This window comes from Cotesia glomerata, linkage group LG8 (genome assembly GCF_020080835.1).
Source record: "Cotesia glomerata isolate CgM1 linkage group LG8, MPM_Cglom_v2.3, whole genome shotgun sequence".
Taxonomy (NCBI): Eukaryota; Metazoa; Arthropoda; class Insecta; order Hymenoptera; family Braconidae; genus Cotesia; species Cotesia glomerata.
The window spans coordinates 17,060,906-17,080,816 of NC_058165.1; the positions used below are offsets into that span (position 1 = coordinate 17,060,906).

Below are 19,911 nucleotides of genomic sequence, written 5' to 3' on the forward strand. Positions count from 1 at the left end.
GTTTTAAGCACACTAACAGTTTTTGTTCTGTCAGTTTACGAAAATTTTTTATATATGTTTATGTAACAGTTGCATGGTCAAATTTACTATGGTCCCTAGTAAATATTGATTGGTACAATATGATATTCTTAAATTTTTATGGTAATATTTTGAATTGAGTCATTAAGGTTCAGTCTTATTATGTATGCATAGTAAATTTCTACAGAAATTTCTCACCGTGTAGCGTCTCATAAATAATCATCTGTAAATAAAATACTAAACGTCACACTGATAGAAAGATTTGTTTATAGTTAAAAATGTTTGTTAATATTTAATAAATCATTTATTAGAGACCACTTTTTAGTCTTTAACAAATATTTATTAGTATTTAAAAAGATTTATTAATATTTAATAAATGAATATCAGATTTATTAAATACAAACAAATCATTTTAAATACTAAGAAATATTTGTTTAATACTAAAAAGTGGTCTCTAATAAAAGACTTGTTAACTATTAACAAATATTTTTTAATACAAATAAATCCTTCTATTTTTATAAAAATAAAAAATAAAAAAAAAAAAATACAGACATTTTTTTTAAATTCATACTTTTTTAAAACCCAAAAATATTTAGGGTAATTATTTACAAGTGGGGTCCAGCCTATTTTTGGCCATATCTAGGTGAAGCATTAACATTATTTAATTTTTTTTTATTCTGCTTGTTTTTATGACGTATATATGATAAAAAATGTCGTGGATATAAAAAAAATAAAGATTTCGAAAGCTTTTTTGCCATCAAAAGTTGGAAAAAAAATTGGCTCTCATTTTTTTGTATAAAATTTCTATTTTATCTTTTTTGATGTTTTTGATATATTTTTTTTTTTTTTTTTTTTTTGAAAAATACATTAAAAAAACGAACAATTAAAAAAAAAATGATCAATTTGATCAAAAAAAAAAAAAAAAAAAAATAAAAATAACATGGCCCAGCATGGATGAACCCCACTTGTAAATAATTACCATATTTATTATATATAAATAACTCAGTAAGTAATTTTTAATTATAAACTATAAAAATTTTAGGTTATATACCGTTTATTTTTATGCAATTGGTTAACCGCATATTAAGTAAATTGAACTACACTTGGAATTACAAAGACCGCATGCTGTAGCATATCTTACTTTTTACTACAGTTAACGCTTAACTACAATATTGGAGTAAATCTACCCACAATTTGGAGTTGTGTCAGGTCATACTACAGCCTGCGGTAAATGGAACTACAGTTGTTGTTGCCACTATTCGCTGGGTGCGTAAGGCATAGTGGGGGACACAAAACTGATATCAGCGCCCGCTGCGGGACAATACAGAACTAAGGGTGGCTCTTTATTACTAAAAGCTATGAAAATAACACGTGTGTTAGTTTATTTAAATAAATAAAATAAGATGGGTCATCAAAATTGTTGTGTAGTTAATTGTAAAATACTAGTAGAAATAGTGATTGTAAATTTTATAAATTTCCGGTTGCCAATTGGAAATTAAATCAGCGAAAAAATGGATAGCTGCTGCTCAACATCTCTCATATGTTCAGCCAGGACTAAACTTTTACCCTTTATTAAAGTTTGTGGTTGAAAAATAATATTATGGGTAATAGATTGCAAAATTAAATAAAGAATATAAAAATTTAAGATACATTCGTAAATATATAGTTATGTTAAATAGAGCTATTCGTTATTTTTTATATAATTTCAGATTGTTATATATTTAATATTAATACTGATTTTACATTTAATATTAATTTAACAATAGACACCTTGACAGATTTTAACACTGATTAACCTAATTCACTTGAGATTTGTTTTAGTTATTGTGTTTATTTTCCTTACTATTTTCAACTGACCCAAGAAAAAATTTTTAATTTAATCTACATTCTGTGTAATATGTCACATTTTACATAAAAAACAAATTTTTTTCAAGTTTATTTAATCGTTTAAATAACTATTTGGCATCTAATACATGTAAATTTTCTTAAAAGCCACCGTAAGTTGTATCGTCAGGTGGCGGTGGGGTCACGCACCCAGCGAATAATAAAGAAATTAATTTTTTAACTAATTTTAGTGTATAACCTAACTTTTTTACTCAAAATAAATCAAAATAATTAAAGTAAATAATTTTAAGTAAAAATATAAGGTATTATAAAGAAGAGAATCTCATAGAATTATCATTTTTAATTTAAGACATTTATAAAATTTAAAATTAAACAAGTTTTTAAGATATTATTAATAGACAAATTGAAAAATTTAAACTAAACTCAACTGAGAAATTACATCTAAAGCCTTTTGGGAGTATGTGTGTTTCCAAAGGTTTGATAAATCTCCCAAAATCGAGCTGAATAAAATAATCCGAGCAAAAAATAGTTTCACTGTAAAAAAATCGCGCCAAGTCCACGTTCATAAGACTATTAAGAAAAAAAAATTTTATTCCTTTACAAAAAGATATGAAATAAAAAATTAAAAAATCCAAGATACCGATATAGTTGTATATGATTTTCGGAAATTAAAAAAAACATTTTTGTAAATTTAAAAATTAAAAGAAACAATTTTGGAACGTATTTAGTGTGCGTGGTTACAAAATATTTCACTTTTTATGAAATTCCTAAAATCTATCTTCTAGGACTTTTAAAAAAAATTAAAGTACACAATCATGCACACCAAGTACGTTCCAAAATTGGTTTCTTTTAATTTTTAAATTTACAAAAAGATTTTTTTTAATTTCCGAAAATCATATACAACTATATCGGTATCTTGGATTTTTTAATTTTTTATTTTATATCTTTTTGTAAAGAAACAAAATTTTTTTTTCTTAATAGTCTTATGAACGTGGACTTGGCGTGATTTTTTTACAGTGAAACTGCTTTTTGCTCGGATTTCAGTATTTTTTGTAATTATAATAAAAATTGACAATTTTAATTTAATACATTTCCGGTGGCAAACTATCCCCTTTAAGCTATAGTTCATGTAAAAGTTATTCTTGCGCCGCCTGGCGTGTGTAATTGCAAGCTGTCAAATATCTTTTTTTCACTGTAGTTTCCTATCTATTATAAGATTAGCATGCATTCTTATATTATTTAGTCTCTGGCCGTCCGCTCTTTACATAAGAAAAAGTTAAAATCTAAAAATCTGGGTCGCTATACACGGAAAAAATCCTATGAAAATTACAATGGTAACATCGTAATCCAGGACTAGACTTTCAGTATGTTAATTTTTACGATGCTGCCGTCTACAGAACACAATTTGAATTATTGAAAATTACGATGTTATTTAGTAAATTTTTTCCGTAAGAGCAAGTGAATAAGGACGCATACTATATGTTAATATAAGAGAGACAGAGTCCAATAGTTTTGCGACGCCACCACCAAAAGATGACCAACTACTGTATGGAGGGTCTTATTATGTGACTGAACAGAAAATCTAGATCTTCCCTCTGATAACTTAAGGGGATAAACCTTGAGCTTGTGGTGGATAGGACACCGGGTTCGATTCCTCGGTGATACAAAATTAATTTTTCTGTGACCTGAACTTATTTTTAATTTGAGTGATAGAAATTTACGATGTTGCATCGTATAAATTATAATGTTTGAGTTCTGGTCCGGCACTACAATGTTCTATACTAAAAATTACGATGTTTCCATCGTAATTCTTCGTACAATTTTCTTTCCGTGTAGTTTGTGCTGATTATTTTTAGCAATTTTAAATAGAAATTATAAAGATAATTGATAATAATCAAGTAATATGCGTAATAAAAAGCATGAAATACTATTATAAAATATCATATAAAAAAAAAATCCAAATAAATTTGAAAAAAAATTTGTAACCTCAAAAAACCGTTCTGCTTTCGATATATACACACTCGGTAGTCTGGCTTGAGAACGGAACTTGGCGCCAGACTCTATCGAGTCTGTTGATCTAAGTCAGTGAATAGGTTATGAATCACATTGGAATTAAAGCGCATAGCCATCTACCGACAATACTTACTAAATAAATATTTAGTAACTACTACTAAATATTATTTGGTGGAAACAAATATTTATTTCTATGTAATAAGACTTTGTTTATATTAATATAATTTATTTAGAGTAAAAAAATCATTTATTAAATTGTAACAAATAATATTGATCGGTAAAAAATATTTTTTTCTCCAAAATAAATGACTAAAAATTTTATTACTAAATCAGTTATTAAAGCCCATTAATTTCCACCAAATAAATATTTTGTAGTATTTAACAAATTATTTATTGGTACTCAATAAATCGTTTATTGGTATAAAAAAAATTAATTTTTCAACTAATTTTTACGTTAACTTAACTTTTTTACTCAAAATAATTAAAAATTATTTATTAAATTTTAACAAAGAATATTTATGGGTAAAAAATATTTTTCTCTCCCAAATGAATGACTAAGAATTTTATTACTAAATCAGTTTAGTACTCTGTATTAAATCCTTCTATAAGTGTAGTAAAAAAATAATGTCAGAACTTTTTATAATAAAGATATAGTACACTTATTATTTTCAATATTAAAAAAATTCTATAACTTATTACAAACATTGTTTTGTTATTAATTTTTTTTTATAATTTTTTATTAGAAAATAATTAATGATTCTAATAAAATTATCTATTGAAGTACTGAGATTATAAAAAGTCTTAAAGTTAAATTTTTTTTATTTATTATTCAAGGATGTAAACAAATTTTCATTAACAATTAATAATTATTTCTTAACTTTTATCAAATATTTATTAACTGTGAATAAAGCTGATTTAATAAATGATCTACTCACTGTTAATAAATATTTATTAAATCATTTAATGTTTAAAAATCATTTAAAGTAAAAGACCCAGTTATTGACACTGGTCTAGTTGTTTAACAATTGCAATTTTATTCTGGTTAAAAAAAAATTAAATGTTCTCAAAAAACCAATTTTCTTAAAATTTTTAATTCAAAAATTACATTTATTTATTTATTAGGGTTATTATTTTTTTTTTAATTAAAATGAAATTACAAGTGTCAATAACTAGGTCAGTGTCAATAATTTGGTTTTTTACTTTATTAAGAGTTAATAAAGTTTACTAATTATTAACAATTTCTTCCAGAAATTTACAGTTTTTCTTTCGTGTTTTTTAGAGCAACTTTCAAATTTTAAAGTGAACAAAGAGATCTATTCCGAAAAAATAGATTAAAATGATAATTGTATTCAAATGTTGTGAGTGTAATTCACAGTAATTGATCAACAATTAATCACTAAAATATATAGTTTCTTCTAAAAATGATAAATTTTGAGCGATTGTAGCGCCACCTAAAAGTTAATAGATAACACTATCGCTTGAATTCATTTTTACAAAAAAGTCCCTTTAATTTTTTACAAATTTCACTAAAAACATTTTATTTTACTATAAATTTAAATATTTAAATAATTAAAAATAATTTTTCATCTAATTCATTTTTAACCTCAATAACATTCCAATATAAAATTAATGGTACTTTTCAGTATTTTTTTTTCCATCATAAAACCAAAATTTTTTGACTATCTTTTAAACTTATTCACTTTATATAATTAACAGTGAATAATATAAAAAAAGAAAAAAATATAAACAAAAGTTATTTTTAATCTCGTAAATGACAATAACGGAGAACATTCTATGTGTGTAATATTAAAGTTGTTTTACAATCGAATTTGGACCGGTGCCAGTTCTAGCAATTCAGTCAAATAATTAATAGTCGCACATATCCAAAATAAAAAGTTCACACATGAACACATGAGCATATAACAATTAAACCGAAGCAAACTAGGTGTGACTATAACTACAACTACAGCTAAAACCTTCGACATATATACATATATATATATATATATATTCCCACCAATATAATTTAAGTCTCGGCTGTTTATTGGGACATCAATTAAAACGTGTATTTGTATATTTCATCAGCGATTTAGCCTTTAAAATATAGACTAATATTTGCGCTCGCGGTATTCCAAACAGTAGTTGAGCCGAATTAATTTAAACCGGAAAATTTATTGAATTGATATCAACAAATAAAACGAACAATCGGGTTAATAAATTAAACTTGTAAAGAGTATAGAGTATAATATAAGTACTTACGATCTTCTCCCTGACATGGCATCCCAGGTGCTGGCGGTACATTCGGAAACACTGTAACATGCCAAAGATACGATAATAATTAGTAAACTGCCGTCTACCGTACACCAGATCTTAGAGTACTAATTATAATTAGAGAGAAATTAGAATGTTTACTCTACAGTTTCTGTATCTTGTTCTTGTTGTTGTTATTATATATTATATATATTACGTATTCTCGGCACGGTCGACTTTTATTGACATAAGTTTTAATCTATGTCTTTACTTTTAAAAGTTTATGTAACGCCACTGATTGTAGGAAGTCGAGAGGAATTGAGAAAACGACATAACTAGAGCGACGTATTACACGGAAAAAAATTTCTGGGAAAATTTACGATACAACTGAATCGTTTATTTGAGAAACCCCATAAGTCAAAAATACTAAATTTTTCAGGAGAAACAAAAAATATTTTTCTCGATTAAGTTTGCATTAAATTAACATCATGAACCAATGATGAATAATAATAATGATAGTATCCTGAAAAAATATTCGAGCGTAAAAAAATTTTATTGTTAATTACTACACTGATAGAAGGATTTATTTGTATTAAAAAAATATTTGTCAATAGTTAACAAATCATTTATTAGAGACCATTTTTTAGTATCAAACAAATATTTCTTAGTATTTAAAATGATTTGTTTGTATTTAATAAATCAGATATTCATTTATTAAATATTAATAAATCTTTTTAAATACTAAGAAATATTTGTTAAGGACTAAAAAGTGGTTTCTAATAAATGATTTGTTAAATATTAAATATTTTTAACTATAAACAAATCCTTCTATCAGTGTACTATTCATAATAATAATTTGAAGTTGATTGACTTATTGGGTTTCTCACCAAAACGAACAAAATAGTAATAAAATCATTAATATATTAATTTTTCTCCGTTAATCATTTATTATATTTATGAAATAAAGTACAAAATATTTATTGGAACTACAATTAACGAAAATTATAATAAATCATCTATTTTTAATTTCAAATTAGTGAACTGAGAGTCAACAATAAAACAACATTTTAATTTATCTCAATCTAACTTTATAAAATAAAAATTGCAAAAATTATTGAAATCAAAGTATTTAACAGTAAATATAATATATTTTTATTTGGTTATCATTAATTTCAGAATTCAAATCAGTTAAATCAATCAACAATAAAACAACATATTTTTAATTTTAATCCATCGAGCGAATATTGTAAAACTCATTAAAATTCAAGTATTTAACAGTGAATTTAGTTTCTAATTACCTAATAATCAATCATTTTAAAATTAAAATCAGTGAAATCACATCAAACAATAAAACAATAATTTAATTTAATTTTTTTAAATCCATACTGTGAGAATTATTAAAATTCAAGTATTTTGAATTGAACTGAATTTTTTTACTCAAAAGAAGTTTTTTTGAAAGAAAAAAAAAAAAAAATTTATTTTTGGAATTTTGAAATTGAATGTTTATTAAGTGAGAGGAAATTCAAAGAACCGAAAAAAAATGCAATAAACCCAATTTCGAAAAAAATATGACTTATAGGGTTTCTTAAATAAACGATTCAACTATTGTAAAGCTGGAATATACTTTCATTACTATTAATTGCCAAATATTTTAGAGGAAAATTTGCAATTTATTTACGAAATTTTACAACTTACTATCGTAATTTCACCAAACAATTATTGTATTAAATTTGATTAAAAAAAATACATGACTATTGTAAAAAGTAAGAGATACAAATTTCCAGTGCTGCCTCTGTATCTTTCCAATAGAAGCAACAAATTTTACAATAATTGCATTGGAATGTTTTTCAATTAGTGAGTGATGGCCGTGCACAGCGCTAGACTCCGAGTTTGTGTAAATTTTGAAGGACATCAATAGTAGTTTACCTCGGATAGCGTAGAGGGAGAGTCTCTGGCTACCAACTTAGAGTTCTGGGTTCAATTCCCGGACGAAAATTCCGATTTTTATTTTCAGTTACTGCAAAATTACCGATGAGTCTAACCTCCAACCTTCTCCCTCCCTAAAATTTCTTTTAAAGAAACCGACTGTCAATTTTTACAATAGTTGAATTGTAAAGTTCACTAACACATCTTGTATAATTTGCTCTATACTGTTGAATAAAGTTTACAATAGTAGATCGTAAAAATTATTAAATGAGAAGCATAGTCCACCGTTACTATTTTATTTAATAAAAATTCCTTCAGTTTTCTTTCCGGATACTCTTGTATACTTTTCAATTAACTTTATGTATGAATGGAAATAATATTCCAATTATTTATTTATTAATATTCTTGTATCCTGAAAAAAAAGACTTGAGTACAAAGAAATGTAATTTAAAAAATTTTATGATTGTTTTAAGGAATTTTTTCATTCTAATATTTAATTATTCAATTAATTATTCAATTTTGATAATATCAGATATTTTGTTAATAAAAAAAAAAAATTCGGTACCTTATATATACTCCGATAAGATATTTCTACAAGCGAGAGAGCATAGCCACCTAGTGGCGAAACCAAAAACTAACTTTTAATAAAAAGTGTAATCTACTGACACATTATTTGGACAAAACTTTTCTTGTCTTATAAACGATCTAATTTTGATTGTAAACAATTTTACAAAATATCGGGTGAGAATTTTTTGGAATCCAGGGCTTGTAATTGGACTAATTGTTGCGGCGTAATATACATGTCATGAAATAGGAGATAACGTCGTGCTAATGAAAATATAGACCTTGAACTTGGTCTCGAAATTAGTACGAGTGTTAATATTAATATTAATGCAAACGCCAGTTAACATTATCAAAGCGAAGGTAGAACACAATACATTCTGCGATAAATAAGGGAAGTTTTTAGGTCATTCGTCTTAATATAGCCTCCTTTAGATGATTAAACGTGAAGCAAGTTTTCACTACCAGGAACAAGAGCAACAAACAGATTTCTGCAACATCCGGTCGTGTTTTCTGTAGAGAGGGATGATACGGTCGATCGAGCATAGTACTAATAGAATACAACAGAATAGAATATAATAGAATAGAATAGAATAGAAACGAGTTGAGAGTAGTAGAGTATATAGAATTTCTGCAGTGAGGCCGATGTTTTGGCTACTGGGCAGGTGTAACACCACCAGTTGCAATTTAACTCGACATTGCCCGTATGTATTTGAATATTTGTAAATACTCGAGTCTATAATAATAATAATAATGATAATAATGATAATTAGCAACCTAACAGACACTATGTGACTGCCGTGAATGTAAACTATAAATAAATAAAATTTTGCTGTATAAAATAATTACTTTTGTTAAATTGCACTGTACTTTTTTAACTATTGACGTTTTTAAAGATATAAGCTCATTCCGATGTTACACTCATCAAGAGCTTTCATTTGAGTATCCACATGCAATTTTGATATATTTTTCATATATATACACAATATATATATTTTCAAAATATAAGCTCATCCCGATGTTACACTCATCAAGAGCTTTCATTTGAGTACCTACATGCATTTTAACATATTTTTTATATATACATATATATAATATATAATATATATAAAATATATGAAAAATTGATGTGGGTACTCGAATGAAAGGCCTCGATGAGTGTAATGTCGGGCTGAACTTATAATTTAAAAAATGTTATTAATTCACAAGATACAAGATCATTTCTTAATTATGTTGAATTGCACTGTATTTTCTTAACTATTAATGTTTTTAAAGACTTAAGCTCATCCCGATGTTACACTCATCAGGAGCTTTCATTTGAGTCCCTACATGCATTTTTGATATATTATTCATATATAAATATATATGATACATATAAATATATGAAATATATGAAAAATTGATGTGGATACTTAAATGAAAGGTCTCGATAAGTGTAATGACGAAGTGAGCTTATTTGCTTAAAAATGTCAATAATTCACAAGATACAAGGTCATTTCTTAATTATGTTAAATTGCACTTTACTTTCTTAACTATTGATGTTTTTAGAGATATAAGCTCATCTCGATGTTACACTCATCAAGAGCTTTCATTTTAGTCCCCACATGCATTTTTAATATATGCATATATATGATATATATGAAATATATAAAATATATGAAAAATTGATGTGGGTACTCAAATGAAAGGTCTCGATGAGTGTAATGTCAGGGTGAGCTTATATCTTTAAAAATGTCAATAGTTCACAAGATACTAGGTCATTTCTTCATTATGCATCTAGAGATCGAGTATTTTTGAATGCAGCCTAAATACTTATCGTAAAAAATTGACTATCGGTGAGAATGATATGAAACCTTGAAAAGGCACAAATTTAAATCAAGACCTTTGTAATGACACTAAATTTCACTAAAAAAAACCGATCTCATCATAAGACTATCTTGGACGCGAAATTTTTCTTATTCTCTTAATAATATAGATAATAATAATTAAAATTTTCAGCATTGAATTTGAAAAAATTAATCTTATAAATTTAATTGCATTTTTCTCCTTGTAAATAATTAATAATGTTTCAGGAAAATTTTGTTAAGTATTAATAATTATAATAATAGTTGTAGAGTATGTTACAGTATTGTGCTAGAATATAATGATGTGAGAGTGTAATGTTTAAGCTCAAAGTAGGACATTGAAGCTAACACGACGTGTAGCCAAGCACTTTAGGTCACATGGCCAGAGGATATGTAACTATGCGGATACTTCACCCTCACACCCTTTCATTCCTCGGTCAAATATACATGTATGTGGATCTGTGGATGTTGGAGCTGGTAGTATCAACTCAAGACGTTAATATGCGCAAGACTGGCTCCACTGCGAGCTCTCTGCTCCTTAATCATTTATATTTATATTTACTCTAGGCATTTTCTTCCCGCATTATTTTTTTACCAATGCGGATGGAGGTTTCTGGGTAAATAAATTTAGCTTTGTTGCAACCCGCCCCCGTTGGCAGATCGTGAAGCTTTAATGCGAAGGAAACATTTAAAGTTTCAAGAAATTTTTGGTGAAGATCTGACGTGTTAAAAAATAATAGTTTTTTTTTTATTTCTTTACCAAAAAGTCTTTGGCAAAAATCAACATTGTAAATAAACTATCAGAAATAAAAAAAAATTTACGACGACTTTTATTGTAAGGGATTAAATTTCCTGCAAAAAAGATATCTTATAAATTTTTTGTATCTCCTAGATTTTATTTAGAATTTGAATTTCAAATTTTCGTAACTTTTTTTCCTTAAGATTCAGTCAATTTTTGCACAGAAAAAAAGGAGCTAAGAAAATATTTTTCTGCCTAATTATTTTCTTGAGCAAAAAAATTTTTTTTTTACAAGAAATTTCTTTTATTCCACCAAAATTAATTCTCTTGCTTTAAAAAATACGTATCTTGATCCCAGAAAATTTATTTAATGAAAATTAATTTAAGTCAAGAAAATCTTTTTTTAAGAAAACTCAGCCTCTTGCTCCAAAAAATTTAGTTCTTGATAGAAATAAATTTTCTTGTCTAGAGAAAATTTCTCTCTTGCTCCAAAAAATTAAATATAAAGATAGAAGTAAATTTTCATTGATATTTTTATTGATTAACATGTCAAATGGGAAGATCAAATAATATTGAATCATTTTTTTTCATTCAATATGTATAATTGCACGCTAAAATAATATAAAATGGGTATCAATAATTCAAGAGAAAAATTTTTTCAAGGTGTGAAAATTTTTTTCTCAGCTGAAGTAGGTGGCGCTGCTTCCTTAAAATATCTAAAAATCTTGATCCAATATAAAAATTTATTGTATCAAGTATTTATGATAATTTGAATTAAGAAAAAATTACTTCCACCAAGAATAGAATTTCAAGAAAAATTTTTACTTCAGCCAACAAAACTTAGGCCTTCCTTCAGACACCCAAAAATTTTCTTGAGCCAAGAATTTTGTTCTCCAGTCAAGAAATTTTTCTTTCTGCGTGATTACTTCATCATGAATTACTCAAAACAATCACAAAATTTTCTAAAGAATATTTTTCTTAAACCAAAGCAAGTATTATTTTTAATACAAGAACTTTTAACCAAAAAAATCAGGTCGACTGATAAAATATTTCCAACTTTTGATTGACTAGAAATGTAATTACTCGTCTTCAAAAACTCTGAGAATCCACCATTGCGATCAAGTGAAAAGGATTAAGGTCACTAAATTTACCTCAACCTACTGTGCCTTTTGTATAAAAATCCAAGTTAATATCAAAAGAATTGGGTCAATTGATTGAGTCTTGAGTCGAAAGATACGAGACTCAATTCATTAGAATCCAATTCACTCCTCTAAATTAAACTTCTCTTAATATAAGCAACCGAGTGAAATGAAACACCAAATTTTCTAAAAACCATATACATATATATATATATATATATATATATATATATATATATATATATATGTAACCTTAGATCTATCTCTAAAAACCTTGAAAGACACATCACAATCTAGAGCAGAGCTCATGCCATTTTTTCGTATCCAATCACATTTTCTCGGGCTTTCTTCATCCTTCTATTCACTTTTTTGTATCCGAAATATTTTTTGTGTTTTTTTGTTTCCACCGAAATCTTTCTTTCACCTATTTCGGAGTCAAAATAATTAAAACTGACTCTTAAAATTATTAATGAAATTTAATAATACCTGACTCCAGAGACCTTGGCGATTTTGAGCCCTGGAGTTCAAATATGAGGAAAACAAGCTGTGGTATATCACCGGGTAGCCATATGTTAGCGGAATTCTTGACATCATTTCGGTTTTTTTTATCACTAACTTCAACAAGTTTAGCAAAAAAGTTTTACAAGTGTTTCGGCCAGATGTTGGTCATAGTACACTGGAAAAAATTGCGAGTTTTTTTCGGTGGAGTGATTATAGATTTTAAATCCATAGTTTTGATTTTTAAATTACTAACAAGTACTTCAAACAATTTATCTCAAATTTAATTTTATTATTATTTAGCAATTTTTAACGATCTTTTATAATTTATCCAGAATTTTATGTTTAATTTTGATTTTCTGAGAATTTAATCAGTCTACGTGATTAAATATTAAACTAAATTCTAGGCTCTCTATTAAAGATTCAAAAAAATAATAAGAGACTTTTTTTTGCAGCGAATTATGTAAGTGCACATTTACGTTTAAAAAATTTCTAAATATTTTTGACATTTATTTATTATTTTTTCACGTTTTTAGAATCTTAATTTTTTTAATTAGAAATGAAAAATTAAAAAATTGAGTTGAAAAATTTTTTATTTAATTTTATTTTTTTTTTTTTTTTTAGGTTCTATAGAAGATTCAAAAAAATCATGAGACCTTTTTTAGAATTTTAATCTCAAATTAAGCTTTCAAACCCGTGCAAAAAAAAAATTCTGATTTAAAATGAATTTAAGATTGATATTTTCTTTTGACACAAATATGAATTAGTTTTGAGATCAATCCAAATTTGAAATTGATTTGTAGAACTTTCAATCTTGCTTCAGAATTTTAATAAAGACTTAAGAATATTTTATATATAAAATTTATCCTAATTTGTGTCAAAATATGAATTTTAATCTTAAATTCACTTTTAATTTAGAATTTTTCTTGTACAGGAAAGTATTTAATTATACTACACAGAAAAAAAAATATTCTTGAATTAAGTACATAATTTTGAAGAATTTAATATTCTTGATTTGAGTAGAAAAATTCTTGATTTAAGGAATTTTTTTTTGGTTTAAGGAAATTTTACTTGATTTAATAATTTTTCGTCCTGATTCAAGACAATTACCCTCTTCAAAATTATATTCTTGGTTCAAGAATTTTTCTCTTGAATCAAGTTAATTTTTTTTTCAGTGTACGCGTTTAGAAAAGTTTAAAATCAAAATTCTAGAGTTAATATTGAAGACTTCAAAAAATCATAAAAAACTTTTTTTGTAAAAAATTTAATTCTCTTCAAAAAAAAAGTCCTTATTAATTTTTCCGTATCTTTTATCATTTCACCAGAATTTAAATTCCAAATTCAACTCAATCTCAAACAATTTATATAAAGTTTAACTTTTTAAATATTAATTATATTTCTCAAGAAATTTTTGAAATATTGAACCAAATTTTCATGAAGATTATTTTATTTTCAATTTTTGTTCATAAATTTTGATGTATAAAATTTGAAGTTATAAATTATCATCACTAAGTTTAATTAAATAAAATTCATTACTTTAATGGTGCTGAAATTAACGATAATTTATCCATATTTATGATTTTAAATTAATTAAATTATTTTAGAGATAATTTAAATTAAAAAAAAATAACAATGCAGTTTTTTTAAAATATAAAAATTCGTAATATCAAACTCAGTAAAATATTAATCATTCATTTTTTAATGTGCATGTTATTATTCTTAATTTAAACACGTAAACATTTTTTATTTTTGTCCATAAAAAAATTAAAAAATTCACTCCGCTTTTTTTATTAATATATAAATAAATTTCCTGAAGTAAATTTACCCTTAAGGGATTCAAATCAATTAAAAATCCACTCCGAAAATTTTAACAGTGTAAGCACAAAAAAAAATCGATATAAAAAAACTTTAGGGTGATTTTGGATAAAAAAAAAAAAAAAATTTCTAGTACTTCGACTAGTCAGACATTATATTACTTGAATGTCAACTGCATTGAAGCCCCGGAGCGACTAGAAAAATACGTGGACTATATAAAATCTAAGCCATCATTACAAGTCTGTTTTTATTATTATTATTATTTTTATTGTCGCTGCCATTGTCATTATTGAACTTTAGTCTTGAGTCTTTAAGGCCTGAGTCTATATTCTAGTCATTGGACTAAATTCTGCTGATGGAATAGGAGTGGTATATGATAGAAGAGACTCGAAAATTTATTTGTCAATTTGATGCTACGTTTCAGTTAATAAAAATAAATAATAATAACAATGATAAATGATAATAAAGCCGTTATCAATAAACGGCTTATCTTCTCACTGTATTTCAGGTTGTATGTGATATAACGCGAATAGAATCTCGCACGATGTCATACGGTGTAATTAAAACTTTTATGATAGAAATACAAAGGAATGAGTAATCATGGGGCTCTATATAAATACATAAATGTATGTGGGTGTGGATGTGAGGCCGGTCGTTACAGTCTAGGGAGCTCTTATTGTTTTTTTTATTTTGATGGTAATTTCCACAGAAATTAAAACTACGCCCGGTGGATTTGAATAAAAACGAGCACATATTACCTCACAATAAATTTGTTTTTATTATTAAACAACCAAACATTTACATATTACTTTTTTGGTTTTAATTATCTGTGGATTTTTAAAAATAATAGAGTATTTTTAATTTTAATTTGAATTTTAAAATAGAATTCCCGTGTAAAAAAAAATTGTCCCAAAAATGTCCCAAGCGTGGGACATCCAAACGTGACACAATTTGGGACATTTTTGGGACAATTTTGGGACATCTTAAAAAATATTAAAAATTTTAAAATAGTGCGTTTAAGTAATTTTTTGTCGATTTTAGGTATTTTTTTGAAGATTTTCAGAAGACTTCACAATTTCATGACAATTTTACTACAATTTTAAACGGTTTTTAAATGATTTTGAAGAAGATAATTTATTTTTGCACAGCTGTAGATTTGTCTAGAAATTAATGGATGAAACATTTATTGAACATTTTTGGGACAATTTTAGGACATTTTTGGAACATTTTTTTAATATTTTTAGGACAATTTTGAACGTTTTTCAAATAATTAAAAAAAAAAAACAATTTATTTTTGCACGGTTGTAGATTTGTCCTAAAATTAATAGATGAAAAATTTTAGGACATTTTTGGGACAACTTGAGGACAATTTTAGGACATTTTTAGGACATTTTTGGGACAATTCTGTAATGTTTCTACAACAAACTTTGAAAATTTTTAGAACTATTTCACGACACTATTGAAAAAATATTTAAAAAAATATTTAAAAAATATTAAAAAAATGTTCCGAAAATTTCCAAAAATTGTCCTAAAGTTGTCCCAAAAATGTCCTAAAATTGTCCCAAAAATGTCCTAAAATTGTCCCAAAAATGTCCCAAAAATTTGCTAAAATTTTTCATCTATTAATTTTAGTACAAATCTACAAGCGTGAAAAAATAAATTATCTTTCTTGAAATCGGTCAAAAGTGTCGTAAAATAGTTCTAAAAATGTTCAAAGTTTGATGTAGAAACATTACAGAATTGTCCCAAAAATGTCCTAAAATTGTCCCAAAAATGTCCTAAAGTTGTCCCAAAATGTCCTAAAGTTGTCCCAAAAATGTCCTCAAGTTGTCCCAAAAATGTCCTAAAATTTTTCATCTATTAATTTTAGGACAAATCTACCTTTCGATGCAAAAATAAATTGTTTTTTTAATTATTTGAAAAACGTTCAAAATTGTCCTAAAAATATTAAAAAAATATTCCGAAAATGTCCTAAAATTGTCCCAAAAATGTTCAATAAATGTTTCATCCATTAATTTCTAGACAAATCTACAGCTGTGCAAAAATAAATTATCTTCTTCAAAATCATTTAAAAACCGTTTAAAATTGTAGTAAAATTGTCATGAAATTGTGAAGTCTTCTGAAAATCTTAAAAAAAATACCTAAAATCGACGAAAAATTACTTAAACGCACTATTTTAAAATTTTTAATTTTTTTTTGAGATGTCCCAAAATTGTCCCAAAAATGTCCCAAATTGTGTCACGTTTGGATGTCCCACGCTTGGGACAATTTTTTTTTACACGGGTTTAAATAGTTAATTTAAAAGATGAGTCTTGTTAAACGATAAAAAATTTTTTAGGAGTTATTTAAAATTTTTAAGAGTCCAAAATGTCAAATATTGAATTTTCAGTAAAGACTTCTAAAATTTTCTTGAGATGTTGGATAAATATTTTTAAATTAGTAATGCAGTAGTAATTATTATTTTGTCAGACTTTTATTTATTTTTTTATATTTTTTAAAATGTCAACTTTATAGAAATAAAATTTAAAGTTTGTTGATAGTAATATTGACAAGTTAAGAGAAAATATTTCAAGTTCTTTACTTTGAAAGTTTTAAAAATCTTGAGGGAACTTTAAAAAATTTTTTATCAAGCTGATTTTTGTCGAGAGCTCTTAAAACATTATGAACTAACATACTTTCATAGTAAACTTGAAGAAAAAAAAGTTGGTTTTTTTTGCGCCGTCTTTATATATACTCTAGTAAGATTTTTCTGAAAGCGAGAGCCATAGGCCACCTAGCGACGAAAACAAGAACTAAAGTTACAAAAAATTCGATATAAAACTCCCAACATTTTTCATCTACACTAGAATATTATTTGTTACAGTTTAATGAATTATTTTTTTATTCTAAATAAATTATATTAATATAAACAAAGCCTTATTACATGGAATTAATTTATTAAATACCACTAAATATTTATTTGGTCGCAATAAATAGACTTTAATACATGATTTAGTAACTATTACTAAATCTTATAAAATAGAACTAAATCCTTCTATCAGTGAAGAAAATAAACTGCAGAATTTCATCTTATTGTACCTTGACATTATTACCCACAGTATCTTTTAAAAAATGTAATTAATCAAACTAATTCTTTTCAAAATCAATTTTTTGGCTCTAAATACATTTTCTATCAAAAAATAGTAAATTTTACGCTTTTAGTTTTATTGTCAAAGCAAAAAAAGCGTTAAATACGGGCACATATAACGTCAGCCATGTTGGATAACCTCAAATTCTAATTTAGTTTCACCTGCCGCTGCTAGATGGCATTAAAAGTCTATTCTAAAATCTTCTTCCGTCCTTTTAAATATTTTACTGTACTTCAATTGTTTTCAAACTTTTGTTTGTTATTTATTGGAAAATACCTCAATAAAATAAAAAAAAAATTTTGCGGTAAAAATAACTTTCAATTAAAAATAGTCGTTTAGTTTTTATTTTTATTAATCATCCCAGTGGGTTTGATGGGGCATTCCGATAGGTGTCGGTCAGTGTAATTGCGATAGTAGCAATATTGTCGGGAGCATCGAGTACTACTCGACAACACAGATGAGAGGAAAATAAAAAAAATTAGAGTAATAGAGCCCGAATGTCAGACAGAAAATGGACAAAGGGAAGACAGAGGTAGTGTAGGGTTGGTGAGGACAAGGATGAGGACAAAGTGTTTTCAATTTCACAAGAGTAATTAAAACAGCCGACAACAACAGCGATTTCATTGTCATCGTTGTCGCTTAACATTCCGTGCCCGTTCGGCTGACGATAATCTTAGATAAAATTTCACTGCATTGCACTAAACTTACAGACATTTCAGCTTATAGCTTTTATTCGGCACAAGCGCCAAAGCTCCTTATCCTACTTTATGTACTGTTATATACCTGAATTATGCATTTTGCATTTCATGTTTGTATATTCATATACACTAGTTTCATGACACATAATTAGATGGATTTTAATCTTTCAACTCAAAGACTGGTTCACTTGTTGAGTTCAAGATATTTTAATAAAGCTCAAGACTTAATCACACCCTTTTTATTTTATTCTAGACTTTTCATTTTTATTTATTCAACAATCATTTCTATGCTTCAGTTCACATACAAATTACTCTTTTGAGGTCAATGGACTTGGGAGTGTTCATGCTCCATTCCTTTGAAAGCGACTTTGTTAATAAATTTCGGCTTTTTTTTCTGACGATTGGTTTTAATTATTAATAACTTTTTTCAATTAAGCTCGACAAATTTTTTCAATTTGTTTCATTTACTGATACAAATCTAATTTTTTTTTTGAGAAAGAAAATGTCCGTGAGATAATATAACTCTTGCTTTAAAATATTCACTTTAAATTAGTTCAAGGGTTTGCTGAATTTTTAGTTGGTGCGATAAATGGGACAACAACCAAAAAGTAAAAATTGATTTTGTATTATCTATATTATTAAGAGAATAAGTAAAATTTTGGGGCCAGTGTATTTGAAAAAATGGATTTTTGTGGTTAAATTTGGTATCGTTGGAAAAGTCTTGATCTGGAGTTGTGCATTTTCAAGCTTTCATATTCTCACCAATAGTCAATTTATGATGATAAGTATTTAGGCTGCATCCGAAAATGCTCTATCTCTAGATACATAATTAAGAAATGACATTGTATCTTGTGAACTATTGACATTTTAAAAGATATAAGCTAATCATGATGTTACACTCATCAAGACCTTTCATTTGAGTACCCACATCAATTTTTCCTATATTTTATATATTTATATATATAAATATATGAAAATGCATGTGGGTATTCAAATAAAAGCTCTTGATGAGTGTAACATCAGGATGAGCTTATATCTTTAAAAATATCAATAATTAAGAAATGATCTTGTATTTCGTCAACTATTGACATTTTTAAAGATATAAGCTCATCCCAATGTTACACTCATCAAGACCTTTCATTTGAGTACCTACATCAATTTTTCATATATTTGTATATATTATATATATATATATATGTATGTATAAAGAATATATCAAAATGCATGTGGGTACTCAAATGAAAGGTCTTGATGAGTGTAATATAATATCGGTACGAGCTTATATCTTTAAAAACATCAATAGTTAAAAAAGTACAGGACATTTTAAAAAATATCTTGTGAACTATTGACATTTTAAAAGATATAAGCTCATCCCCATGTTACACTCATTAAGACCTTTCATTTGAGTACCCACATCAATTTTTCATATATTTATTT

At 26.1% G+C, this 19,911-nt stretch overlaps 1 protein-coding gene across 7 annotated transcripts in view; it reads right to left on the reverse strand.

Moving 5' to 3' along the window:
• LOC123270780 (atypical protein kinase C) overlaps window positions 1-19,911 on the reverse strand; it is a 92,308-nt gene that overhangs the window by 20,947 nt on the left and 51,450 nt on the right. For 6 of the 7 annotated variants that reach the window (XM_044736926.1, XM_044736927.1, XM_044736929.1 and 3 more), the window contains one exon: window positions 6,136-6,186. In XM_044736926.1, the coding sequence (XP_044592861.1) occupies window positions 6,136-6,186 (51 nt within the window). Of the gene's footprint in view, window positions 1-6,135; window positions 6,187-12,835; window positions 12,973-19,911 lie in introns of those variants that run through there. The other variant, XM_044736931.1, reaches the window with a different exon arrangement.